Source organism: Suillus subalutaceus (assembly GCF_016647625.1).
Source record: "Suillus subalutaceus strain FC151 chromosome Unknown DFJ58scaffold_43, whole genome shotgun sequence".
Lineage (NCBI taxonomy): Eukaryota > Fungi > Basidiomycota > Agaricomycetes > Boletales > Suillaceae > Suillus > Suillus subalutaceus.
This window is the reverse complement of record NW_024540292.1, coordinates 149,771-176,608: the sequence shown is the minus strand read 5'-3', so window position 1 is coordinate 176,608 and position 26,838 is coordinate 149,771. Positions and strand designations below refer to the sequence as shown.

General features: G+C 49.4%; 6 protein-coding genes across 6 annotated transcripts; 2 read left to right on the top strand and 4 right to left on the bottom strand.

Annotated features, from left to right (window-relative positions):
- Positions 1-423: 423 nt before the first annotated feature.
- Positions 424-4,892, top strand: DFJ58DRAFT_745231 (RdRP-domain-containing protein; the record flags this gene model as incomplete). The annotated part of the gene is made up of 10 exons (XM_041387376.1): positions 424-558; positions 610-2,193; positions 2,248-3,212; positions 3,267-3,339; positions 3,388-3,501; positions 3,559-3,695; positions 3,740-4,154; positions 4,205-4,301; positions 4,347-4,391; positions 4,551-4,892. The coding sequence occupies 10 exons, from the start codon at positions 424-426 to the stop codon at positions 4,787-4,789; spliced, it is 3,804 nt and encodes a 1,267-aa protein (XP_041244681.1). The 3' UTR covers positions 4,790-4,892.
- A 1,710-nt stretch (positions 4,893-6,602) lies between these two features.
- DFJ58DRAFT_338325 (uncharacterized protein) lies at positions 6,603-8,467 on the bottom strand. Its single transcript, XM_041379932.1, has 2 exons — positions 7,497-8,467; positions 6,603-7,447 (listed from the first exon to the last, which is right to left on the bottom strand). Exons 1-2 carry the CDS (start codon positions 8,156-8,158, stop codon positions 6,715-6,717), a joined length of 1,395 nt encoding a protein of 464 aa, XP_041244680.1. The 5' UTR covers positions 8,159-8,467; the 3' UTR covers positions 6,603-6,714.
- A 2,497-nt stretch (positions 8,468-10,964) lies between these two features.
- On the bottom strand, positions 10,965-12,395 carry DFJ58DRAFT_338301 (Golgi apparatus membrane protein TVP38). Its single transcript, XM_041379930.1, has 7 exons — positions 12,194-12,395; positions 11,988-12,138; positions 11,727-11,935; positions 11,593-11,673; positions 11,415-11,538; positions 11,289-11,352; positions 10,965-11,235 (listed from the first exon to the last, which is right to left on the bottom strand). Exons 1-7 carry the CDS (start codon positions 12,272-12,274, stop codon positions 11,112-11,114), a joined length of 834 nt encoding a protein of 277 aa, XP_041244679.1. The 5' UTR covers positions 12,275-12,395; the 3' UTR covers positions 10,965-11,111.
- A 439-nt stretch (positions 12,396-12,834) lies between these two features.
- Positions 12,835-13,206, bottom strand: DFJ58DRAFT_338303 (uncharacterized protein). Its single transcript, XM_041379931.1, has one exon. The coding sequence runs from the start codon at positions 13,167-13,169 to the stop codon at positions 12,879-12,881; it is 291 nt and encodes a 96-aa protein (XP_041244678.1). The 5' UTR covers positions 13,170-13,206; the 3' UTR covers positions 12,835-12,878.
- Positions 13,207-13,298: 92 nt separating this feature from the next.
- Positions 13,299-15,056, top strand: DFJ58DRAFT_784387 (Dolichyl-diphosphooligosaccharide--protein glycosyltransferase subunit WBP1). Its single transcript, XM_041389961.1, has 6 exons — positions 13,299-13,541; positions 13,592-13,702; positions 13,753-13,999; positions 14,073-14,415; positions 14,473-14,690; positions 14,747-15,056. The coding sequence occupies exons 1-6, from the start codon at positions 13,403-13,405 to the stop codon at positions 14,940-14,942; spliced, it is 1,254 nt and encodes a 417-aa protein (XP_041244677.1). The 5' UTR covers positions 13,299-13,402; the 3' UTR covers positions 14,943-15,056.
- DFJ58DRAFT_784386 (adenylate kinase) lies at positions 15,057-16,337 on the bottom strand. The gene is given in 5 exon segments (XM_041389960.1): positions 15,057-15,397; positions 15,453-15,638; positions 15,695-15,902; positions 15,981-16,050; positions 16,070-16,337. The coding sequence occupies 5 exon segments, from the start codon at positions 16,136-16,138 to the stop codon at positions 15,163-15,165; spliced, it is 768 nt and encodes a 255-aa protein (XP_041244676.1). The 5' UTR covers positions 16,139-16,337; the 3' UTR covers positions 15,057-15,162.
- Between the last annotated feature and the right edge of the window lie 10,501 nt (positions 16,338-26,838).

The window sequence follows — 26,838 nt, the reverse complement described above, 5'->3', positions numbered from 1 at the left end:
CTTGTTTGGCAGATTGCACTCAAAATACTTACTTGTATCCAAAATCATACACTTCCTTGGCTTCTGCCGCTGTCACAAGACTTAGATCGCGCGCGTGAGGTGAGCCTTATCATGATGGTGAGACGAGACCAAAGATAGAACTGATCGTCGCCGCTCGTAGGAGGGATGCTCAGGTCAGAAAAGACTTGGCCAGTGACGATAGAGCGGTGAAAAAACTCCTGATTACCATATTCCTGGATCGTGGGGCCAGGCTCACTATCGCAGTTCTATAGACTATGATATATCTAGCAGGCGGATAGCGCCGCTGGGGAGACGAAGTGGTGTCTCATTTGCCTTCCATTTCAACCCGATAGCTTGGCACGGCGCTTGATACTGAGTAATTGTTAGGAAAGGGAAAGGTGCACAGTATCATGACCCCGTGTCATGATATCACATCCGCATTGGTGGTTATCTTCTGATCTGGCTTCTATAGGGTTGGTCCGTGATCAAGAACCCAGCTCATATTTAAGTGCCAATGCAATCGTCTGTCTCGCTGGTGCTAATCGACAGTCACACGATGTGAGTGGCCCTTTCACAATCCAAACGTCCACTTGACATTGACCTGGATAGATGGAGATTTCCTTGCGCAACATCGCTCTGGCAGTGACTACAGATGACTTGACAAACGCGTTCGCCAAGATACTTCACAAGCCCCCTTTTCAAACCGGTCCTCTCCTGAATTTTGAAATTCACCTCTCGGACGAGTCACACCCTAACGGACAGCAAGGCACCCTTACTCTGCCAACTGAGGATGCTGGGGTCACTTTCTTGCGTGCTCATGGTGGCGCAGGGATTGTCGTCAAAGGTCGACCAGTCCTCATCAGCAGGAGCACGCAGGCGATCCACGAGTTCCGTATTGAGAGGTTGAATAACGTTCCATGGCGCGACCCAATACAGTTGCGAGAAGAGCAGGAAAGGCTTCTCAGGAGAAACCAGTCTTTCCAGCTTCTCCGCTACTCATTCGGCCGCTTCTGCCGGGACGGATCTTTTTCTTCGCAAGTCTCCCCTCCTGGCACAGCTCATGTCATTTGTGATACAGAGCCGAGGCAGATACGCTTCACTTTCGAGCCTCGACAGAAGTCACAAAACACAAATGACAACCTCTTTGGGGAGATTTTTGGACACGTAACCCGAGTCGTCACCGCATCTTATGCGCCTCACAATATCGCGACACTGGTAGGTAACCGGGATGAAGACACCGCTATTGTGTTCGTCCGTGCCGATGAGCCCCCTGTGTACACCTTGGTTAATAACATATTGGACGACACTAGTCGTGTGGTGGGCTTGGGGCGTAATGATCACATGCCTCCGGGATGCCATAGTCTGATGCTGGCCTTTAATAGCCAGTCAGACGCAGATAGGTTCACTTATGCATGTTGTAATCGTCTCCATCTGCGTTACTCCACACAACACCATATCCGAATTCGTGATCACACCTTGAACACTACATCTTTTGAGAAGCTTCACGAGACACTCTCTCAGATCCCATACAAGCTTGGGTTCGAAGTAGAAAAGACCGTCGCAGATTCTCTTTTGAGTGCGACGGACATTCTTTCGCTGAAGGAGGTCATCCTATCATTGCAAGCTGAACATGGCGACGATGCGCCAGAAATATTTCGGTCCTTTGTCTCGGAGCTCGCAGGACGCAGTGCGAGTCGTACAAAACGTCGCAAACGCCGGGCACGGCGGCAATCCAGCCAAGAGAGTTTGCCTTCTCTTCTTCGTCGAGTTACCCAAGAATTTATCAAAGAGCATCAAAAGCCCCGTCCTCTTCTAGCTCCGCCACCACAGAGTGGGGTCTACCTATCCTACCATCTCATCGTAACGCCGACACGGTATATCCTAGAGGGACCTGTCCCAGACCAGTCTAATAGTGTCTTACGTCGCTATGGACATCCCGAGTGCTTCCTGCGTGTCTGTTTCCAGAACGAGAATGGATCAAAGCTTCATCGGGAAGCCGATTGTTCCATTATAGACCTTTTGGGGGTGCGATATCGCTCTATCCTCCTCAATGGCTGTTGCGTCGCTGGACGCCAATTCCAGTTCTTGGGATATTCTATGAGCGGTCTGAAAGAACATTCAGTGTGGTTTGTGACGCCATTCAAGGATGAGGATGGGAAATTGTTGAATGCACAATCGATCCGAGACAACCTGGTGAGTTGCTGCCATTGGCCTTCATCGATCTCTTGAACTGAATGCAACCATTAGGGAAATTTCTCCAAACTTCACAAACAACCAGCTCGTTTGGCTGCAAGGTGGTCTCAAGCCTTCTCTGGTACTGATCCATCAATTACACTTCTTCCCGAAGAAATAGACTTTCGTTGCCCCGACAGATACTCGCCTTCTGGCGGACTTATGACAGACGGGTGCAGCTCTATATCAGTTGAGCTTGCCAGGGATATATGGAGGTCTATGCAAAAGGGGAAAAAGCGATCTGCAAAGCTACGACATGTTCCATCTGCCTTCCAATTTCGACTTGGCGGGGCCAAAGGCATGGTCGTTCAAGACCCCACCATTCAAGGAAAGCTTGTCCGCCTTCGTCCGTCGCAGATCAAGTTTGATGCCCCCGAGAATCTTACTTTTGACGTCCAATCGACGTCAGCGGAACCAATACCGGTGTTCCTTAATCGCCCACTCATCTCTCTTATGGAATTCTTGGGTGTAGAGACTCAAAGAATCATTGAACTACAGGACGATGACATCTACAAAGCTCAATCCGTCCGGTCGTCGTGTACCAATGCCTCGAAAGTTATTCAGCAACACGGACTTGGGGCATCCTTCCACCTACCGTCTCTCTTCACAAACCTATCGTCCATTTTGCAACTCGAAATTGGAGACACCGAAGATGACCCGTCTCTGTGGACCAGCAAGCTCATTGAAAGCTCGCTGCAGTGCGTCGAGACGTACATCCTGCGGGAACTAAAGTACCGTGCGCACATAGCAGTGCCGGGTTCGTATACCTTGCTTGGCGTTTCCGATGAATGGGGTTGCCTGAGAGAGGGAGAGATATATGCAACCGTGTTTAATGAAAGGACGGGATTTGTTCAGAGCATCACGGGAAAGGTTGCCATAACGCGCAGCCCACAAATTCACCCAGGCGATCTGCAAGTTGTGAGGGCCGTACAACGGCCAGAGTTGGAACACCTGAAGAATGTCGTCGTTTTTTCCTGCGAGTAAGTCCTGTTAATGATTCGGTACAAAGGCACGCTGAATTATATCGTCGACAGGGGCGAACGAGCGCTTGCATCATGTCTGGGTGGAGGTGATCTTGATGGCGATATTTTCAATCTAATTCTTGATGTAAGCTCAAAGTTTCGAAACATCCATTCATGCCTGAACTTTCCATAGCCGAGACTGCTACCAACGAAACACTTCAAACCCGGAGAATATCCGGCAGTGACCATCAGATCGATACCGAATGCGTGTGGCATCTCCGATGTCGCAGATTTCGTAATTGACTATGTGAGTTACATCCTGACTTTAAGTTTAAATGGCTGCAAGATGAACTGTGAAATATAGATTCAGGCCGACCTCATTGGTCCCATCGCCATAAGTCATCTCAGGTTTTCTGACTTGAAGACTCCAAATTGCACGGAATGCATTCAACTCGCGGGGTTTGCCTCCCAGGCACTCGATTTTCGAAGAGCGGTACTCCTGTAAACTTCAAATCCCTACCTTGGCTTCGGAGGACCCAAGCTAGGCCAGATTTTCTTGCCAAAGAAGGCGCTAATATCACCGGCGGGCAATACTACACCAGCCCAAAATTACTCGGTCAACTCTTCCGTCGGGTGCCAATGAAGAGGGGGATACCTACTGCATGGAACGGGGATTCCTCTCCATCGGACGGAGCCACTGTGGAGGTGGCGCTCTCTTACGTAGACCTCCGTCATCGTGGCCTTCCAGGATTGACCGATCCGAGTGAAGAGTTGATGGAGGAGATGACATATCTACTCAACGCATATTGCGAACAGCTACTGATCGTCGGGCAAGCGCACACAATTTCGAAAAACAAGAATATTCACGTCTCCGAGGCCGAACTGGTGAGCGGGACCATCATGGCGAATTGGTCCGACCATCATCGTCGGCGGAATGCAGTCTCCGCGATGAACTTGCAGGTCAGCGTAACATTCATTCTGCGTTACGGGTTCTTTAACGATACTTTCAGACGCAAGAGCTCGTTCGTAGGGTCAGGGAAGAACTCCAAGGAGATGACCCGGGGACACCAGAGACAGAAACGGATCAGGATGAGGACGAAGTCCCAGGTACACCAGAGACGGAAACGGATCAGGATGAGGACGAAGTCCCAGGTACACCAGAGACGGAAACGGATCAGGATGAGGACGAAATCCCAGGTACACCAGAGACAGAAACGGACGAGGAAGAAGACTCAGAAACGGATGAGGATGAGGACGAAGCCCCAGGTACACCAGAGACAGAAACGGATCAGGATGAGGACGAAGTCCCAGGTACACCAGAGACGGAAACGGATCAGGATGAGGACGAAATCCCAGGTACACCAGAGACAGAAACGGACGAGGAAGAAGACTCCGAAGATTGCACCTTCCACGAACGGTGCGAAGAGTCAGAACAGCGAGTGATGGCAGAAACGTTCAAGCGCTGTTGGGCAGCGTGGTGTGTAGCAGAAGATAACCTGAAGGAAGATCCGAGCGTGTTTGGAGCTCAGAGTTTTGGTTTAATCGCTCTGGGCATGATGCTCGACATTGTGAAGACGTCTCGTCTCGTGATGTAAAAGATCGATGGCGAGAATTGGCTGGTACGTAGTCCTTCGTGCGCGATGTATACCTACATGTAATACCAAGTGATGATTCGTATGTAAAGTAGGCCCCTGTAGCAGTGGAATTGTATACTATGTGTTGACTATGAGTTTCATGTTTCTGAATTGAAAAATGAAGATTTGCGTCCACACAATCCATGTACTCTCATAGTGTTTATATACTGGCCAATGCACTACTGTATTACAGGGGAATCCAGGTGAGTATGAACTTGATGGCATAAAACAAGCGAGTCCTGGGTAATAATATTGTGACACGGCAGTTTGAAGTAGGCCACAAATACGTTTGAATCTTGTTACTATTTTCCTGAAAAGTAGTTCCAGCCTTAGGCACATCTAGAAGGCCGAAACTCGCTAAGCGAGTCTCGAGCGCTACACTCTCCGTGCGGGCTGACATTGTTGCATTGCTCTGATGACAAGATGGAGGAAAATTACAGCCCATACAGGGGTGTGCGTCGTGGCCTTTAATTACATACACAAGTATTAAACGCAATGCACAGATCTGCGTAAAAGGTCTCGACGAATAGGGAATCACACTCCCGTTGTATGATAGGCAATAGTAGTCCAATATCTCGTATGAGCGAGTACTTGAGTTGCGAGAAGTCATTCTGGGTGGCGTGATCAGCGTTGTTTCTCACTTTAGCATGAACGAGATGAAAAATAAATGCGGAAAGGATTGCGGTACTGTGGTGTACATGTATTCAATTAGGACAGTGAAAAGAGGCTGACCATGGCGACCATGACATAGCCGATATATGACAGGAACCTATGAAGTGTGAGTTGATTGAAGATGTGGTTGGAAGATTAAAAGAAAGATACGGTTCGGAACAATAACTTCAGGACACGAAGTAAGATACCGGAAGATGTATTCAAAATTACAAAATGCGTCGGTCATAACGACTTGCGACTAGCATAAGGTTGTCCTCTAAAGAGCATGGCGAGAAGAAAACGATACAAAAGATACAAAACTTTGCCAACGATGTCTTCACTCGAGCCATTCAAGGCCCTGGAGAGGTCGATGTCATCAACATGATTATTGTCTCCTTTCGTAGCATCAGTTGATGTTGTCCTGGTGGGAGATTGAGCTTTGCAGGTCTGCTTCAGGTAGGTCGTGGTTGGATCTCATCAAATGCCTTTCTTTTGCATTACTGCGGCGAACTGCATAGGAGAAATGATAGCAAGTTCACCTGTTATTGATGACGCGCATCTCCTTCGAACTGTCAAATGGGATAGACGTCCCAGGCCTCCATGACATGGTGCACGAGGGAAATGTTGGCTCCGGTGATTTTATACACTGTGATGTCACCTATGTATAAGTAATGTTCGCCTACGAAAAAATCAAGACGACAGAATGCTAGTTCCATCGAGCCAAGGTGCCATGGGAGGTATTAGGCTAAGAATCAATTTCGGACGCGGCGGAGAAATGAAGATGGCTTTATGTAAGTTGAATGTCGAATTATGCGGAGCTAAATATATAACGATTTCAGTAAAGTATTCAAAAAAATGTCCCATTGCAAGACGGGCCCTCGATTCATGGCATATGGTAGGGCAAGACGTCCACAACGCCGTAGGGTTGAACTACAAACGACGAAGACACGTCGACACGACAAATGTGAAGTCAGTGTTAGAAAGAATTAAGTGCTGGAACAAAGACTCATAATCCTAGTCTTCGAAATGCCTTGACCTCGTCTGTGTCAGCGGCAGTTTGAGGTGACTGAATGTCACTGAAACTGGTCACACGTACTCACGGCGCTATTAACTAGGTTTCTGTCTTTCACTTTCTTCATTACGCAGTGTGAACAAGAATCTCAAAATGTGTTGTTGTACAAAACTTACGTACCCAGGTATCATTGGGTCTAATTGCCACAGTCGTCGGTCAATTGTCAAGCTTCAAGACCTATCAAGACCCCTATATGCTCCCAAGTTATTTGACGCAGTCGTGTCCAGGCGTCTCGTCTTGCCCGCACACAGTCTGAGCACCAGCCCTCGTCCACATCCCATTTGATGTCAATCAAGGCTTGAAGTCCGCACAAAGGATCAAACTGATACTCGTCGTAGAGCCCAGAATCATGCACGCGCCTCTCCCAAGCATCTCGCTTTGAAGATAGGGATGGACATTTGGAGGAATGCGCCAGCGAAGTAGACGAACTCGGCCCAGTACTTGCAGGGAACCCAAGGACACTCCCGGATGTCTCCTTTGGTTGGTTTGGACATGTGGAGGAACTGTCCACTCGATTTGCAACCTGGGACCACATCAAGAGGAGATGCTCTCTCATGCGTTCCAGACGCCTTTCGTCTGTGCGACCGATTTCCTGGGACCCTTCTCCATTGTCAGCGACCAACTCGCTATCGCTGAGACCATAGTCCACCACCCGAACCCGAACCATTTCATAGAAGGCCCTCTTCAACACGCGTTCAATACCGCAAGTCCGTGCGAGGACTACAACTTCCATTGCGTTAGGTTTCTCGTCTGTGGAGAGATCCGCCAGAGACGAGGACCAAGCGTTCTCTAAGAGTCTCACGGCGAAAGCTCGATGTGTGCCGAAACCTAACGCAGTCGCTGCACGAATGATAGCAGCCAAGACTGGGAATGGAGGTGGAGTAAAATAATATGTCCTGAGAGTGACGGTAAATATCGTACGAAATGAACAAAAGGTCTCCTTACATTTGGTTCCTATCGAGCTGTAGCAGTGCCTCAAGATCTTTTGATGTGGTGTTTGACAGGTGGTACACCGTCCCGTTTTCATCGCTTTCGACCACGACACTGTCGTCCACCTGCACATCAAGCTCATCCAAGAGGCCAGCAAAAAACGTCGACTGATCAACGAGCCTAGAACGGTGGAGTTTGAAGAGCACGCCTCCAACCTCGAGGACCGTGTTCCCATCAAGGATCCAGAATTGTTCGTGTTTATGAACTACAGGTGCAGCCCCTACCAACCTTCGATGCTTTGTGGGGCGGAGGTTCTCCGTTGAAATGTCCTCTTTACAACTGGGAACTGATTCAATCGAAGCCTTTCTCTTCCCCTTGCGATTGTTCTCGTTCCTTTCCCCATCGTCATCGTTAGAAGTAGCAAGATGTAATGGAGTCGAAGAGCTTGAGGGCTCTATTAGAGCACAACGTTTGTGAGCTGCAGGATGTGGCCGTTTGGGCTGTGGCGTTGGCAGTGAGGGGGAAGATGGGAGACCATGGATTACCGTCAGTGAATTAGAGAGGTTCAAAGAGATATCACCCTGTGAACGGACAGCGGGAGCAGAACCTTGCACTCGACCTTTCGGAATGGTGGACTTGGAAGGCTGTGATGCTGGTGGACATGTCTTTGCGAGCATCTCAGACACGGAAGATAAGTCAGGCTCGGAAGAGGATTCTAACTCTGTCCTTGATGGAAATTTCCCCTTCAAGGAAAGATCAATGCTCAGGTCCAAGGGAGGGATGCGGTCGTACGATGGCAAGGGGAAAGGCTGAGACTGGGGAGGCGCATGAAGAGATGGTGAGGGAGATGGGGTACCTCTAGTAGAGCCAGGTAGTGGTGTTCTTTTTGATTTAGCTTTAGATGATTTGACGTGGCTAGACGACGCTGATGATAACCTCGTAGAACTGCCGCGGCTTGCTGGAAGTTCACCCGGAGCAGCATGCACTGAAGAGTCGGCTTCATAATTATCTTCACCGTTTTCGTCCTTGCTTTCGGCACCTTTGTTTTCAGTCTCAGCTTCGTCTTCGCTTCGTTTCCGTCATCATTCGAACAGTCTTCGTCGCCATCTTCATCTTTATAAAAATCTGAATCGTCTTCGTCTACACCTCCACTGCGATCATCGGCTGTGTTGTTTTGCACCTCTACATTCTGGCTCTGATGAGGAGATAGCGGCATAGGAATTTTTGCTAGCGATAAACGACCCCTGTAATGAACAGACAGACGACGGGGAAGACCCTGCCAGTCAATGCGGCCATCAGCGAACATTCGTCGGCCGTGAGAGTGTGCGGAGCGAGGTATGGGGGGCCTCTCCTATGATAACGGGGTCTTCTGAGGAGGTGAGGCGTGCGCGGGCAGCGTCACTTGTAACTGCTCGGATGGTAAGGGTGCCCGACTTGAGGGCATTGATGAGACTGTGACGATGTTGGGCGGTCAGATCCCTGGTGCCTTTGGCATGAACGAGATCAACTCGCGTCTCGCCAGGCATCAAAGTCTTCTCAGGGTAGTCGACGAGGACATATCCGAGGCGGGCTAGTTCTTTTGGTAAAGTTTTCCAAGGGAAGTTACCACGAGTGGGCCCACGCAGTGTGCCACCAAGAGACGCTAAAATAGCGTCAAGATATCGGTGCAAAATGCGTAGTGACGAGACTTACCGACGAGCGCCGTTATCCCACCTGTAATACAAGGAATCCCTGTGAGGGTCTTCCATTCCTCACTGACTTGGAGCCCTTCGTCGGCGGACTCACTAGCCTCAGTTGTTGCTCGCACTGCTGCATCCATGGGCTGGAAGTGGGTCAGCGGGATCCGGACATTAAAATTACTGGGTGACTCACAGTGCGAATAATTGAGGGCGAAGCCGTCAGCGTAGCAGCGTCGACGAGGTGGGGTGACCTTGATGTGATCGCGGTCGTGTTCAAGTTGTAAGAGACCGCGTACAAACAATGTACGGCAGTTAAATATCAATCGATTAATAACCGTAGAAAACTTTTCAGTATAGGTGATTGCAGTAAGTTCAAGGAAGACCTAGTAGGAAGCTTTCAAAATGTTGAACTTCGGAGAGCTCAAGGCACTGGCAGAGGATTACATGCTATGACTTACCGAGAGCAGCAACTGTGACCCAAGGCACCGGATACATAGCCTCAGTCTCACTGATCTGGACGCTCAAGAGGGCCAAGGGTCGCACGTTTTTCAGAGGCTCCCGCGAGGTGCTGGCGGCCTACTAGGTCTTTGGGTGTATATCAGATTTATTCCGAGTCAGCCTAGTAGCGTCCCGGGCATCTCTGTCAAAGAAAAAAAACGCACAACACACATGTCCGTGCTCAGCGCTTAACGTTCAACGCCCAACACCAGCAAACTCCAATCAAATACCGTGACTGCGGCTCATTCCAAACACCATACCCCTTCGAGTTTTTGAAGTGAGTCATAACTTCAAATAAGCCCAGTTGCAGTTTTTCCCGATACCCATCGATCGTAGACAAGGCGCTTCCTCTGTGACTGTAGGAATTGAGTAAAGCCGGCCCTACGGTGCTAGTCCTATCTGCTGGGCCCTGGCCACTAGTATTGGTTCCGAAATGCAATATTACGTGATGTGTCATCAATAACTAGGGGTTCGCGTTGTGAACTTCTGACCTTGTTCCGATGTGCAGGCAATTGGCCAGTTTTTGCAATTGTTGTAGTTTTGAGTTTCTAGATTTTATAAACAGGTTTATGTTTTCAAATTTTTACGATGTTCTTTGATTCTCACGTGACTACAACAGCAAAGTGACAGCATATCAGGTTGACAGATTTTCCTTCTTTGGTAATTTCAGTAATCCCCGGACCCCCAGGCCAGTAGGTCCTGCCGCAGAAGTTCAAGTGTAACTGTACCGTCCACCTCGTTGAGTTTTTATACTTGACATTGGGAGTTCGACTCCTCCCCCTAGAGGCTCTTAGATGAGATGCTGTTTTCCCGTCCGCTAACAGTACAAGTTCATATATATATACTGCCGTCCTCGTCTTTCCGTTGTAATTCCAAAGGGGCGTGATGGTGTAGCTGCACCATCCGCCTCGAATTGGGTTTTTGCACCTGACGTCGAGGGTTCGACCCTACCATTCAGAGACTCTCCTGTTTTGCCATCCGCGAGTGCATATGTTTATATATATACTGCCACCCTTGTCTTTCCTTTCGTTCTCCATAGGGGCGTAATGGTGTAACTGCATCATCCGCCCTGAACTGGGTTTTGACACCTGATGCTGTGTGTTCGACCCCGCTCCTTAGACGCACGTCTTTTTGACTATTATGTTCACGAGCGTCAGTTTGACGAAAATAGTTCATAACTCATGACCAGCTACCAATCAGCGTGTTGCTTCACCAGTGTTTGTATGATCGTGAGGGGAATCCCATTGCTGAGCATTGTTACGTGTTGCTCTTGCTGATCTGAAACTCAGTCCCTTTGCAGCAAGTTCTGCTATAGCAAAAGTCAACAGGATCAACCTGCATCGATCTATCGAGAACATGGCAGTAACGATGAGTACAGGTGGATAATATACATGTAAATCCCACCACCAAGATAAGACTGCCCATTGCAACGAGCTCACCAAGGAAGTGAAAGTCAAATTGCAGAGCAAGATAAGGACATTTCCTCTGTCGCCTCAAATTCTTCTTCAGGTATTTCGTCACGCTCCGCGCTTTCACGTAAACGTTTGATCTCCTTCCGGATGGAATAATAGATCAGCCTGTACAGGGTGAGTAGAGCTCCGTTAGGAATAGCAGTGACGTGGACACGAACGAGCTGGCTAAAACACTTGACAGACTACCAATGATAATTAAAAAGCCATTGAAAAACTTTGTTCCTGCGCACCATGAATCAGTGAGAGCAGAATGGGATGACATGGGTTCTCACGTGTATACATACGATTTCTCTGTTTGCTGTCTGAGAGTCTGGCAAGACAAAATCCGATGAATACGTTTACCCAGACCTTTGGGAAGACAAACAAAGTCGCTATGAAGAACCGGAGAAACGATACCGACGCTATGCTCTGACGTGAAGGCGTTAGATCTAAATCATACTAGTAAACAATTGAAAAGCTTACTGCGAATAGCGAGTTTGACCAAGCCCACGGCACAAGTGAAGACATGCGGATGAGGATGATCAAGGGCATGCCTCTTGATCGCTGTAGGCGTCTTCTACTAAGCAAATATGCCGATGCTAATTAAACACACTGACTATGACAGCTTCCAGAGCCTGCCATTTCTGGTTAGTGGAAGTCCGCAAACGCAACCTCTTGCCAAACATCATCCGAAGGGTAACAAAAACTATAGTGGAGGCTGCCATTGTTCCAACCGCTGCAGGGAAGAAGCCCCACATGCCGTATGTGAAACCGAACATGTGAAGGAGTGTGCCATGTCCGATGAAAGGGGGGAATGATGTGATAACTGAGGGCAAACATGTTCGAACATCAGATGAAAGCATACAAGACATGCTCACTCATGGCAACGATAAGAAGCATGTACCCATATGGAAGAGATCGAAGGTCTTGAGAGATGTCATACATGAATTGAGTGATGCGAACTGGAGTGACCGCGAGGATGAATGCAGCTAAGCAGACATAGAAGAATACAATGACCCATATCAAAGGCTGGAGCAGCATCGTCAGTTGACACGAGAACACTAAAATTCAATACCAATGTCACCTTTCTGACTAGATATCTCAAGCTAGGTGATCTTACGAGACGCTTGAGAAAACGAGCCGCCTTCACGGGCGTGGGCAACATCTTTGAGATTTCTCGACGAAAAAAGTTTTGGTGATTGTAAGGGTTGATGCTAACGTTGAGGTCAAAACCAAAGTGGATTCATCCCACAATCAGCGACGATCTCCGGTTCCCAGACATCCTCCAGCAAGCAATGTCGAATATGGCAAAGCCAGCGGGCTGTCGGGCTGTGGGTGTTTACAGCTTTCAGCCTCGTCATCAAAATTGTCCACGTACAATTTGCAATTGTGAAGAGTAGTAGCTGAATGAAGAAATGTTCGTCATCAATTCAACTGTCCAGCTTGCTTTATATTCACGTTTTGTCCCATAAGATCCTGGAACGAGGATTCAGACTGGTGCTTGCACAATCAAGATCTATCAAACAGTGGCTCACTTCTATGTAACTCAGCCTTTCCTTGCGTACATGAACGTGACCTCTTCGTCACCTTTCCGATCTCCATTAACACTGCAATACGGGTTGTCGTGCTTATTCTAATCCATATCTTATATGATCAGCTTCCTCTGTGATCGCAAAGATTCACACTTACATTTTCGCTCAACAAAACAGAGGCCTGTTCCGCCATTAAAATATGGAATTTTGTGCCCAGCCGGAGACTGAGGACTGAAATCAGCGATAACAAAACAATGCAACAGAAACGTCAGGCGAGTCCTGGGCGATTAATACCCGCTGCGCCCAACAACGAGACAGGTGCAGCGACGGGCTCTTCATACTGTATAGCAACACCATGGAGAACCCATCGCTACACCTGACCATGATAATGTCAATCATGGGCACCCAAGGCCGCCTTGGGTGCCTACTATGACTGGCAGCGCGGTGTGATCGATTAGTAGGACGCTGCGATGTTTGTTGAAAATTCAATAGAAAGGTTACCATCAGGATCGTGACACAGAGAATCATGGATGCCAGTAACTCACTGGGTCGATCGTCGAGTTTAATGTCCCGGCACTGTACGAGTCGTCGTCGAGAACAAGCACCAAACATCACTATCAGTACACAGCCACGCTCAAACACGTCCAAAAATAGAACATCAAAGTTACCGACGTGGAAGGTTGCACGCAACCGACACACTAGACAGTTGCAATTGGCATTAACGCTGGTCTCATCAACGGTACAACGGCCATTTTAAAGAGATGCGGCTTCTCAGCTCTGCGCTCATAACTCTCCTTGCACTTACAAAACTCAGTTTTGCAAGTTCGAGTTCTGTTCTTGTGGTTCTCGACCCGTCATTAGACAGGGAGGACTATTCGATTTTCTTTGGTGGACTTGAAGGTTTGTGTTTAGTTTCAATGGGTGTTTGGTGTTGACTGATTTATTGGTAGAACGAGGCTATAATTTGACGTTCCGTGCTCCCAAAGACGCTAGTCCTGCGATCACCGACTATGGCGTGCCAAACTATGACCACGTCATCCTGTTCGCGCCCGACACAAAATGTGCGTACAAAATTCCTAGTACAAGCCTTCTAACCTCAATCCAATCATAGCATACGCACAAGACATCACTCCGCAGTCACTCGTAGGCCTGCTCTCAGAGAACACTAACCTCCTCATCGCCCTCTCTCCAAAACAAACACCCCTCACAAGCCTCGCGGCAGAGTTCTCACTCATCCTCCCGCCTCCAGAAACACCACTCATTTCCCACCACCCCGCTCGCTCAGGGCCTCCAACCACAATCCCTGTCACTGTCTCATCATCAAGTCCAATCCTCACCCCAGGAATACCCCCAGTCTGGTTCACAGGCGCATCCCATGCACTAGGCTCTACCCCAATGCTCATCCCCATCCTCCGCGCCCCCCGCAGAAAGCTTCGCAGCTGACCCCACAAGCGACACTGACAGCGACGCCCTCGTAACCGCTTCCGAAAAAGGTGGCGAAGGCCTCTGGGCAGGAAGCCAAATGGGCTTAGTCACTGGATTCCAAACGAACGTGAACTCGCGCGTGGTGTTTGCAGGCGGCGTGAAAATGTTCAGTGACGAATATGCGGGGAAGGAGCTCCCTTCTGGGGAGCTTCCCGGGAACGCTTTGTTCGTGGCGGATGTGGCTGCGTGGGTTTTCCAGGACAAGATGAAGTTGAGGATTGATGGGGTCGACCATCATCGGGTTGGTGAGAGTGGGGCGCCGGAGATGTATACTACTAGTGATGAGATTGTAAGTTTTACTTACTGGTTTTGAGTGGGACTTGGTTGACGTGGCGTCTTGTGAAAGGTGTATACGGCGCATATCTCTGCGTACGACAGCCAGACCTCCACATGGAAGCCTTACAGCGGTATCGACGACTTGCAGTTAGAATTCACGATGCTCGATCCTCACATCCGTACCTCTCTGCCAGCTGTTCCTGGCTCTCCTGGTACATACCAAGTCCAGTTCCGCGCTCCTGACAGACATGGTGTTTTCAAGTTTGTCCTGAACTGGAAGAGGAAGGGGTTAGTGCATTACTTCATCTTCGTGTTGTCTTCCCAACTAATTGATTCATAATCAGTTACTCATACCTCGAATCAAGTACGACCGTCCCTGTCGTGCCGCCGAGACATGACCAATACCCGCGTTTCTTGAGCGCCGCGTGGCCGTATTATGCAGGAGCTATCAGCACCAGCGTTGGATTTTTCCTTTTCTCAGCTTTGTGGCTTGCAGGTGACGTCAAAGGCGAGCGGAAGAAGGGATCCAAAGTGGAGTGATTGTTCAGCCATGCTCAGTTACGGAAATAAAATATCTCACTAACATGCGTCGATAATCGTTTTACCTGTATCTCGCAAGTTTGGTGCTCTATGTACATGCTGTTCGACAAGAATTCTCTGGTTGCGCACATCTGTAGATGGAAAGTACTGTGTACGACAGTATGCATATGCAAGAAAGAGAAGGGTCTACATATGGTCAAGCCCAAAAGCACGCGATATATTACGACTTTGCCGGTGGAGCCCGGAACACTTGTCGAAGGTTGTCCCAAACAACGCTAGGACTTTGAGCGGCATCGATACCATGCCACAAGCCCTTTGTCTTATAGTATTCTGCGACAGGACCAGTCTGCTTGTGGAACGTGTCAAGACGTTTGCGCAGCGTTTCTACGTTGTCATCGGAGCGCTGGATGAGGGGCTCGCCTGTGACATCATCTGTCATAGGTTTTTTAGGCGGACTAGTACGAGAATGTATTAGTGTTTTTGTGTGCATAGCGTTAGTGTGAGACGTACTGGAACTCTCTGTGATACGTCCGTCCTGAAGCCGAGTGGATGAGACGGCCGGTGATTCGGGAGATGAGAAGTTGATCAGGGATGAGGAGCTCGACGACGCTGTCGAGCTTTTCACCGCGGGAGTCAAGCATAGAATCGAGTTTCTCAGCTTGAGGAACAGTCCTCGGGAAACCGTCCAACACGAATCTGAGCCCCATATCAGAACCGACACGAATAGATCAAAAGAGATGGATAAAACGCACCCGTTCTTGCACTCCTTGTTATTCTCAAGCTGATCCTTGATCATGTTAACCATGATATCGTCCGTGACCAGTTCACCGGCATCCATAACTTTCTTAGCCATCCTCCCCAACTCGGTTTTCTTGGCTATTTGCTCGCGGAGCATGTCGCCCGTTGCCAGGTGGCAGACGCAGAACTCGTCGCGTATCTGAGGGGCTTGCGTTCCCTTCCCTGTGAACCGTCATCGATGTCAATACATTCATCTCACCGGAGATTAATTATCCATGTATATAGATAAGAAAGACTGACCAGCACCAGGAGGACCCATAAGAATAGTCCTAAGCTGTTGAGCAGGGGTCTTGCTCGGAGGAATGACAGCCTTGGCTTTCGCCTCTAACGCAGTGAATTTTGTCGTTGAGCTGCGCTACGAGGTGCTTGAGGTACTCGAGTTCGTCTGAGGGTGCCATTCTTGAGTATGGGTGACCGACGAATACTTGAGACTTGGTGACCGAGGAAGTTGGGAAGGAAGACGTGGAATTTCAAATGGGCGCTCCCTGTCTAGTTAATGTACGTATCTATTCGGGATACGAGTGTGGTAAATTTTAGACGGAGTTTGAGCGCGCCGCCGGCGTATAAGGTTTTCTGCCCGTGGACCCACGACTATCGTGACGAGGTTGACTGTCATCGGCTCATCGACTGGTCACCGGTCATCGATCGAATAATTTTGTCATCTTTCAGCCTCACAGATGTAGTTATTAGCATCTACTGCTGATGCAAATATCTCTCATCTTTGAATTTTGCAGAAGGACTTTGGACTTGTGCGGATTTATCGCGCTTTCGAAGAGTGCGTGTATGTAACTTGTGACTTCTCATCGTCGATGCAGGCACGTCAGACCTTGGTCCTTGTGGGTTTCGTCTTCGAGTGTTGTTAATGCTCATGTAGATTTACTCCATCAGCGAACCTATCATGATAAATGTGGATTGCCCTTGGCCCATTTCGATGCTAACGCTGTCTGGAGCCCACATAAGAATCAGATAAGATGGCCATGAAAATAGGTACGTGATTTTCGTTCGTCTCATGTACCAATCCAAGTCTTCTGATCAATGACTTTCCGAGTCTCTGTATGTAGTTGGTAAAATCTGTTTAGACTAGCTGCTTTTCTTCGCTGTTGCAATATCCATAGCCATATTTAGCAGAAGCAAAATTCTGTCCTCCTATAGTTCCCACAGCCACGTGGCACCATGTCAGTTCTCTGATGCCCTTAGTCTACGTGCAAATAAGCGAGGTGGTGCAGCACCTTTACTCCTGGCCACCTCGCAGCGTCCTTTAGCATTCTAAGTATTGGCTACTCTTCACTACGTCTTTTTACATCCGCCCACCACTCCCCGATCAGCATGTGAACAAAATTTTTATCTAACCACTACGATCATACGATGAGTTAAAAACGACAGTTTACTCTCTTTTGTCCAACCCATGGTGTACGCTTCTGAAAGTCGCTTCCATAGTAGATGATCTCATCGGGCCCAGCCTACCCTCGCAGCTCACCTTTGCGCCTTTAGTGACGGTCCCAAGTTTTGGACCGGAAAAGCCCTTTGAGCTTCTCGCCCAAATAACCCAACAAACAGTCCTTTCGCCCTATTATTCTTTCTCTTGCAGTATCGCTGGTACCAACGCGTCAATGTCGCCTACAGATCCCCGCTCGAAATAATGTCATTTGATCGTCCTTTACCAGAAGCCACTAAGCCATGCAGCACATAGACCTCATCCTTGGGCCTGGCTTTATGAGGTTCGGCCCCAAGGGCCTGAGGTCGGGCCCAATGCATTACCTGATAGGAAAAATAAATATCTAGTGCATTTAAAGGTCGTGGCTCGCGTCCTGCTAAATCTACCAGTATGGTGTCGATGACGCAGAGCAACGGATGCAGAACATTGTCCGTGCGCAGGGCCGGCTGTTGAAGAAGAGCGGCAGGATGATTGACAGTGGGAGTGACGAGTTTCAGATTGCATCATGAGGCGCTGCTTTGGATTCACTTGTCCATGGCTATCGATGTAGTCGGCCGGCAGGGCTTTCAGTTGCTAGATCTGCTTCTATACAGCACCAGCGACGTAGTGCTTTACCAGGCTATATAAAATACCATGCATTACAAAATGGGCAAATCGTACTTGATCCAAACAACAGATGCAAAAATACATAGAAACTACGCTCATGGGTGACCTCTATGATAGTACAACCAGGCTTTTGAACACGCCACTGCTCAAGAGCTTGAGAGAACTCGAGGGGTAGGTGTGACAGATTGGAGTGCTAGCGCCGGGCTGCGCGTCAATGGCTCAAGAGTCCGGATTGAAGATTAAGGCGTCATATCATGGACTAAATACAATGGAACATAAGGCGACATCAGTTGTGGCTACCTTGAATCGTTGAAACACACACCTTCACAGATTTTTGCCCTTCAGATAAGACGGCGAGGCAAGATCGCAGACCCTTCAAACACCACTCCATTTCCAGCCAGGGAATAATATAATCATTCCAAAAAGCCTGGTATACGTGCTTGAGCATGTCATTCCATGGATGGGGAGCACGCGAGAGATGTACAGCCCAGTTGTGACAGGCGTACTTGTGAGCGTCGGAAGCTGATTGGCTTCGTTCCTGTGCTTCATGTGCGAACCTCTCGAAGGCATTCATAGCATGGATTATGTCCTTGTCTGGTAGAAGAAGGCTTTCTGGTAATGCAGAGGTGGAATGATGCTGGTGTCTTAATGCCAGGAACGCCGGAAACATCAAGAAATCTGGCAAGGTCTCGAACTGCTGGATTACTTGAAAAGCTGGCGGTAAAGGCACATCGCTGGTAATGATATACCCGTCGATCGCTTCCAATGTCCTCACAAATTCTTCTATTAGCACCCAGACGGAGGCCGCAGGGGTGGACTGCCATGCCTGACCAGGGGGAGTCTGCAGCCAGTCTTGCCCACACGGGGTCTGCAGCCACTCTCGTCCTCCCTGGGTCTGCAGCCACTCTTGTGCTGCCTGGGTTTGCAGCCAGTCTCCTCCAGCCTGGGTCTGTAGCCACTCTTGTCCTGTCTGTGCCTCCAGCCAATCTCGTCCTGTCTGGGTCTGCAGCCAGTTTCGTCCTGTCCGGGTCTGCAGCCAGTTTCGTCCCGCCCGTGTCTGCAGCCAGTCTCGTACTCCTTTGGTCTGCAACCAGTCTCGGCCTCCCTGGGTCTGCAGCCAGTCACGTACTGCCTGGGTCTGCAGCCAGTCTCGTCCTCCCTGGGTTTGCAGCCAGCCTCGTGCTCCCTGAATCTGCAGCCAGTTTTGTGCTCCGTAGGTCTGCAGCCACTCTCGTCCTCCCTGAGTCTGCAACCACTCTCGTCCTCTCGGAGTTTGCAACAACTTTTGTGCTCCTTGGGTCTGCAGCCAGCCTCGTCCTTCCCCCGTCTGCAGCCAGTCTCGTCCTCCCTCCGTCTGCAGCCAGTCTCGTCCTCCATAGGTCTGCAGCCAGGCTCGTCCTCTGTAGGTCTGTAGCCACTCTCGTCCTCCCCGGGCCTGCAGCCACTCTCGTCCTCCCTCCGTCTGCAGCCAGTCTCGTCCTCCGTAGGTCTGCAGCCAATAATCTCCTTGGGTCTGCAGCCACTTTCGTCCTTCCCCCGTCTGCAGCCAATTTCGTCCTTCCTCCGTCTGCAGCCAGTCTCGTCCTCCGTAGGTCCCCAGCCACGCTCGTCCTCCATCCATATGCAGCCAATCTCGTCCTTCCTCCGTCTGCACCCAGTCTGGTCCTCCATCCGTATGCAGCCGGTCTGGTCCTCCGTGGGTCTGCAGCCACTCTCGTCCTATCTGGTCCTCCAGCCACTCTCGTCCTGCCCGGGTCCGCAGCCACTCTCGTCCTGCAGCCACTCTCGTCCTGCCTGGGTATGCAACCACTCTCGTGCTGCCTGGGTTTGCAGCCAGTCTCCTCCAGCCTGGGTCTGCAGCCACTCTCGTCCTGTCTGGGCCTGCAGCCACTCTCGTCCTGCCCGGGTCTGCAGCCACTCTCGTCCCCTCTGGTCCTGCAGCCACTCTCGTCCTCTCAGGATCTGCAGCCAGTCTCGTCCTCCCTGCGTCTGCAGCCAGTCTTCCCCTCCCTGCGTCTGCAGCCAGTCTTCCCCTCCCTGAGTCTGCAGCCAGTCTTCCCCTGTCTGGCCATGTGCCCGGCCTTGTTCTGCCTGGCCATACGCCCAGCCTCGTCCTGCCTGGATCTGCACCCAGCCTCGTCCTGCCCGGGTCCGCAGCCAGTCTCGTCCCCCTTGTGTCTGCAGCCAGTCTCGTCCTCCCCGGGCCTGCAGCCAGTCTCGTCCTCCCCAGGTCTGCAACCAGTCTCGTCCTCCGTGAGTCTGCAGCCAGTCTCGTCCTCCGTGGGTCTGCAGCCAATCTCGTCCTCCCCAGGTCTGCAGCCAGTCTCGCCCTCTCGGGATCTGTAGCCAGGCACTCCCATCCATGGTCCCCAGCCAAGATTGTAAATCTGAAGTGCGATCTCCTCGAAGCCACAGCATACAGATCACAGCTAACAATGGCTCAGGTGACCGAGCAAGGAACGCCAACGAGTCTTTTAACCTATGGGGGTCCTCAGGTTGCATAGCTTTGCTTTGTTTCTTTAGTTCTGAGAGTGCATCCAAGAGATCCATTCTTGCTGGAATCGCCTGTCATCAACCGGAGAGAGGAACGTGCGAGTAGGGAGTGAGGTGATGCGATATCGCGTACTTGAGGAAGGCTGCAGTTTGAGGGGTCGGAAACATAGTCGCGAATGGACGAGTGATGGATATTCACGGGGAGAGTGCTGCCTGTAGGGATATCCATGACAGACCGTAGCTGCATCAGCGTTGTCTGCACATCTACTCCCACGCCAGGGCCAAGAAGTGTCGAGATTTGCGAGATAGGAAGAGGGTCTGCGAGGGCGGCGACAATGGACAAGTGCAGGTATGCCCGCCTGGGATCGGCACACGTGGAGAGGATACAATCGTATAACTTGTACACCTCCGTTCCTGGTAGCAGCGAGCTCGTGAGCTGGAGCATCACTTGCAACCGATCGCGAGGATCCTTGTCTTCATCGTCGATAATAAACTTCATCATCGTAGACGCCACGATGAAACGTCTGCCCGCTCGGCTCGCTAGCTTTGCAAGGTCAACCTCCGATGGCTGCGGGAAATTGGGATGGCGACATCCCAGCTCTTCGAAGGAATGCCGCAAGAAAGTACAGATATCATTGTCAACGTCTGCGCCGTCCAACGAAATGATGCCACCCTCCCCAGAAGTTCTCACGGGTATCTCGCGCACCAACGGGCGCACCTCGTCGTTCTGAAAGACTTTGCTAATATACGATTCAGAGCGACTTGTGAGCAGAATGTGTGTCACAGGTAGTTCAGGCTCACGAAGAGCCTGTGCAAGGGAAAGGATGAGATCTTTGACTTCAGGTTCCGATGTGCATTCATCAAGGGCATCAATGACAAACGACAAGGGCGGACACCCGCACAATCTGGATCGGAGTTTCCGTAGAGGTCGAAGAAAGAGAGCCTCCATCTGGTCGCAGAGAGGCGCATCTGGATCTAGTAGAGCGGGATTGTCGCGGATAATTCTGCACACATCCTTCCGGATGCTTGGAAAATTGGTGAGAAGCTGGTAGACAAGCGACGCAAAGAAATATCCAGTCGTGCAGCGTTTGGTGTGCTTGCGCGAGAAAAAGAATGTTCCCGCTAGCCGCTTTTCGACATCCGTGTCTTCGGTCATTTTTAGATCTCTCATCTTGTTAGCTACTGTAAACGCAACGGCAGACTTTCCGACGCCAGCCGTGCCATGTAGCCAAATGAGATGATTCTTCTTTGGGTCGTCCAGTGATTCGTAGATGTATTTGAGGAGGTCAACCCGGGTCCCTTGCAAACATTTCGGGTGAGGCTGACGTTCACGGGAGTTGTGTTGGGCACCCTTGACAGCGACCTCGGACAGCTTCGCCCAAATTCCTTCAAGAACTGTCATAGAGGTCAGAGAGCTTGCGACAGATAAGAGATGGAAGTACTGGCCTTGGTCATCACTCATTGACGAAGGCTGTGATACACGAGATGCAATGAACCAATTGAAAGTACTAACTGTGTTCGAGGGTGCGGTCAGAAATGATCTGGGCGATAGTTATGGGAGGGACGACGTAGTACAACGATTTGAATCGAAGCTTGTAAGCTGTGACAAGACTTAGGTTGCAGAACGATCCAGATGTCGATTGATGGAAAGTGCGAAGCGTGATGAAGATGGGATGGATGTTTCAATCTATTTTTCTATCGAAGCTCGCTGGTTGTGGAATGCAGTTGAAGCCCAGTGAGTATTGGCTGTGCCCGCATAGGACTGAACTAGTCCAACACCAGTTGTGCCTTCGGCTTCATCCTAATGCTCACTATGCCTTCGGCACAGGAAGGCAAAGGAGCGCTTAGCGCTCCTTTGGGAGGTGCCTGCAGCACCTTGACTTACTAATAATCATAGTGGATTTTGAAAAGAATTACAATTTTGAGCGGCATTCAATTGACAAAACTAAAAGTACATGTTATATAAACATCAGGGAAAACCTCCTTCACGAAATCAAGGTAATTTCAGGTAATTTCAGGGAATTCCTCGTAATTCCGCTGAAATACAGTGTGTTGCAAATGACTTGAGAGGTGCACGAGTATTTTTTTGCGAGCTTGCTCGGTGTTTTATTACTTACATACAGCCTCGCTGACTAAGGGGTGTGTTTGTTTTCTCTGCTCACAGCCGCGAACTTAAAGGAGCCCATACAGCCATTCTGCCATGATACTGTCGGCGTGCGAGTTCGCCCGTCAAAATTAGTGAACCTTCAAGGTACTAGGACAGAATCTGGCAGAATGAAAAAGATTAAGAAGATTGAAGCTTCTTGTTAATCTTCTTCATTCTGCCCTACCTTGATTCAAGGTTCACTCATGGACAGTTCTTCGGAGGTCCTTTTTGCTTCAAGTTCGTCCTGGCCAAAGTTGTTACCACAACAGAATCAAAATTTGTTTCTCTTGGACTGGGCAGCTTCGAAACCTGTCGACGACAAGGTTTTTTTCTATCGGAACACACCTTGACATTGACTTATGGATGGTCTCCTCTAGGGTAGAGCACAACTCGGAGTACGGGTAAAACCGCGGTGTATCGCTGACGGGTGTGGCGGGTACGGGTACGGTGTAGATTATGGAGACCGGCACGTACACCGTGCTTACCCGTGGCGGTTTGCGGTGTTGGACGGGTGTAGAACCCTCAGCTTGTCCGAGGATGCGAGGGTCGAATTATTAAGAACCTCCCGAGTCGGACTCGAAGCCGTCGCCATGTCACTCGTTCCCAACACATGAAATTTACATCCACCCATACTTTCGAAGCTTCGACTACAGGTTCATCGAGTAGTAATGTCGATTTGGAGTGATAATCGACTGCGCTGGTTATGCTGATGTTCCAGTGGATTATGCGCCGCTTAAAGAAGGCTGACGAGTCTTCCATCCAATCATACTTGTCAAAATCGTCTTCGACATCACCGTCATCGTCGCCCGAGCCATCGGTAATATACTATGTCAGTGCCTTACCAATTCAATACAAAAAAAACTCAATAAGAATTAGCGTTTACTTGTCTGTGTTTTTGGACACCAATCATGTTGCTGTTCAGAACGTGAATGGTCGTGTTTGTTGCTTTTCCCCTGCGCAACACAAAAATGTAGATGAGAATCGGAGGTGTTTGCCGTCTCCAGGACTCGAAAATACTATACGACCCGCGGGTCTGTGAAAAAACCGCGGTATACCGCAAACACCGCTCATACCCGTAGAATTGGGAGGTTGGTGTACACCCGTATCGTAGTGGGTGCAGTGTGTGTGGGTGCGGTGTGGCTCCAGCGACCCGCGAGTCCACCCGTGCTCAACCCTAGTCTCTTCAGAGGTCCATCTAACTGGTCTTAGCCAAGTGGTTACCTCAACAGAGTCGAATTCTGTTTCTCTTGGAGTTGGTTCGAAACCTGCTAACAACATTTTTGCGGTCTAAGATCTTCGGAGTCCATCTTAACCAGGCCCAGCCATTGCGCCGAAACTCCTTTTCATGTGATAGTCTATCCATGAAAAGGAATTCACCTTTACGCCTCACGAGTCACGAGGGTCGTCTCAGAAACGCAAAATATATCCCCGATGTGCGTACGTGCCAACATAGATTCTCGACAGATAGATTGACCAAAAATGTCGCGATTCACCACCAAGTGAAAAATGTTAATGGGGCCAGATGCCATGCAAGCTAAGGGCAGAGTGAGTCTGACAGTCAGGAAAATGGCATAACCTCCCCACCTTTAGCTTTCAAGTCATTCTCGGACCTTAGCCGCATGTAGTTTGCGTGTGCTCCTGTTTATGTTGGTGCTGAGGCAGAACAAAAAAATAAGTCGCATAGGGCCACATCCGTGGCAGAGCCCACTTCTATGGCCATCATAGTGCACTACGTACGACAGCCGCGGTACAGGTCGCTCACAGGTTCTTCCAAAAACTTAAGTTCCGCTGAACTTTATTACCTACACCTCATTCCGCCGATCATAATACCATCCCCAGCGGACCTGTTCACATGGTAAGTAATTCTGCAACAAGGCTAAGCATGAGAATACGCAGTTTCCTTAGGGATCATGATACCCACGCGGGCACACACATTATAATTCCATATCATTATGAGGGCGCAGAATCGTTCGTACGCAATAATTCGGGCACTCCGACACTCTCCCTCCGCGGGGGTTCTGTGTCTCTCCGCATGTTGATTGGGCGGCGCTAGCTCCGATTGAATAATTTTTCCGGTACCGATGCTGACGTGCGTGTCATGGACTGGGAGCGGATTGGTGGGCAGGCTATTTTGAAGATAAGGGCGTCGGAGGAGGTAATGATAATACCCCGGCGTTCCTGGCCAAAGATATACTACTTGGCTTGAAGCCAAGGGAGCCATCAGATTCAGTACATGGTTGAGAGCGTTTAAACTCGACGTTACTGTGCAATCGCTGTGCGTCAGATCATGTTCTGCCTCAGTACTGACGGACTTGTGGTTTAAAGGCGACAGGTAGTTCTCACCCGCGTACCTTTGTTTTCGGGAAATACATAGGATGCCTATGACACTACCGCACTGACAGCTCTTGTGAGTCGCTCGGTGTTGATGTTGCCTTTCCTGATCATGAGAAAATGAATGCATAAGCAAATACATCAACTCGGTCCTTTAATTAGAATTAGTGCAATTGATGAAATAGTGTCTAGGGGCGAGCGCATCATGAAGTAGCTTCTGTGCCACACTCCTCTGCGATGAAGGAAGAAATGCTACCTGTATGTTTTCAGAATTACATGTTTCATTCTGAGCGATAGCCATTTTAAGTTATTCTTTCATGACGTCGGCGTCTCTTTAGATGCACTAAGTATACCGGCGAACACAGGAACACGTCCGGGCTCCGCATGGAACGGCTGTCTTACTACTTCTTCAAGGTCCGACTACGGGAGACTACAATGGTCAAGGAGCAATAAACAATTGCGGCTCATGCGATACACCTCAGCGATGATGCATCGACGTCTCAGGTTGTACAGTTTCCTTTGCAGATTCTGCAGTTTCCCTGGGGATAGCCATGCGTAGTTTTGCGTTGGATGACAATCTCCGCATGGCACGAGATCTCAGTCAACTCTTGGTAATCCGCTATCCTCGTTCACATTGAGACGTCATTACAATGCTTGATTGTCTTACCGACCCGGACATCTTTATGGCACTTACCAAATACCAGATTCGAAATGAAGACGTCATTATACGCAGATAAGTCGAGCTTCGTGACTGGGCGCAAGCTGACTGCGACGTTATGTAACGCTCAACATATAGTGTGTAATAGGTGCGGATTGTGCGGATTATGAGTCAAATAACTCATTAACAGGACGGACTCCTCATCGGAATTATCGCACGTCATACATATGTTCACGACCGGCCACCGACGGATTCCGTAAACTCTTGCTCTGAACTGCATTTCCATTCCTCGCATGCTTCAAGCTTTATTCAAAGAGCACATACCTTACATTCTTCAAATTTACAGAATGTTACTCCGTTCGACGCCGATACGCAAAGTTCAAGTGTGTACTTTGTGTACACAATAAGCTTACACTTTAAGACATGCGAACTCAATTTAGCGCTCATCGACGTCATGTAGATGATTGGGGAACAAGCTTACCTCTTCTTCAAATCAATGAAGACCCAAACTATTAATTTCATCTATTTCTGTCACAGCTAGTAATCTCATCTAGTTGAGAAGTCGGCATTGGACTTGGGTGGTGGCCAGATGTTCAAGGAATGTGCAAATGAATGTGGCCCGAGGGCCGAGTTCTGGTCGGTTTCGCTGGTTTTTCCCTGGGAAAATATTAACAGACAGACATTGTTTGAGTCGTAAAGCTCACCATTTACATCACGAAGCTTGCACGTTCCAAATTCCACCAATAGAGGTGTCTTGATGAAAGGCACAGAATTGTATGGCCTCAAGGGCAAATCTTCCATGCGGGACGGGTTCCGTGTGCGCTCATAGATAGTCTTGAAGAGTTCGACGAAAGCCATGGAATGGCGATAAAAATGGCGATAAAGATTAACCGCCGAGTTTGAGGACCTCGTAAATGCGCTGCTGAGCCTTATATTGATGAGACCCTAGATCATAACGCCTCCAAAGATCACGAACTCACGTCATGATAAGACATTCATAGGCTAGAATGAAACTCAGGGTCGGTGAAATCCCCAATCATGAACTTCAAGACTGGAAGTTCACAGGCGAATCACTTGTTGTCGGGGAACCATCCGGAGTGTCAGGCAATAGGATACTCCGAAGATGATCCATGGCGGGTCCCTTGATTGGCACCACGAATGCGGATAACCCTTGACGTCGATATGATTTCATCGACCTTGATTGTGCACCCGATTCCATAATCTTCGGGACTTCTGCGCTCAAAGGCGGGATGAGAATCTGATAGGAAAGAAGCTTGAGCCAGCGCTGACAGAATACTTTCAACAGCATGCTCGTTGCGTGGCTAAGAAGATCATATAGAAAAAGGAAAGCGCAAACCTCTTTCTGATGACTCCACAGAAGAGCAGGGCATCGAGGGTGTTGACGTGTTACTCCAACTGCGGGATATCA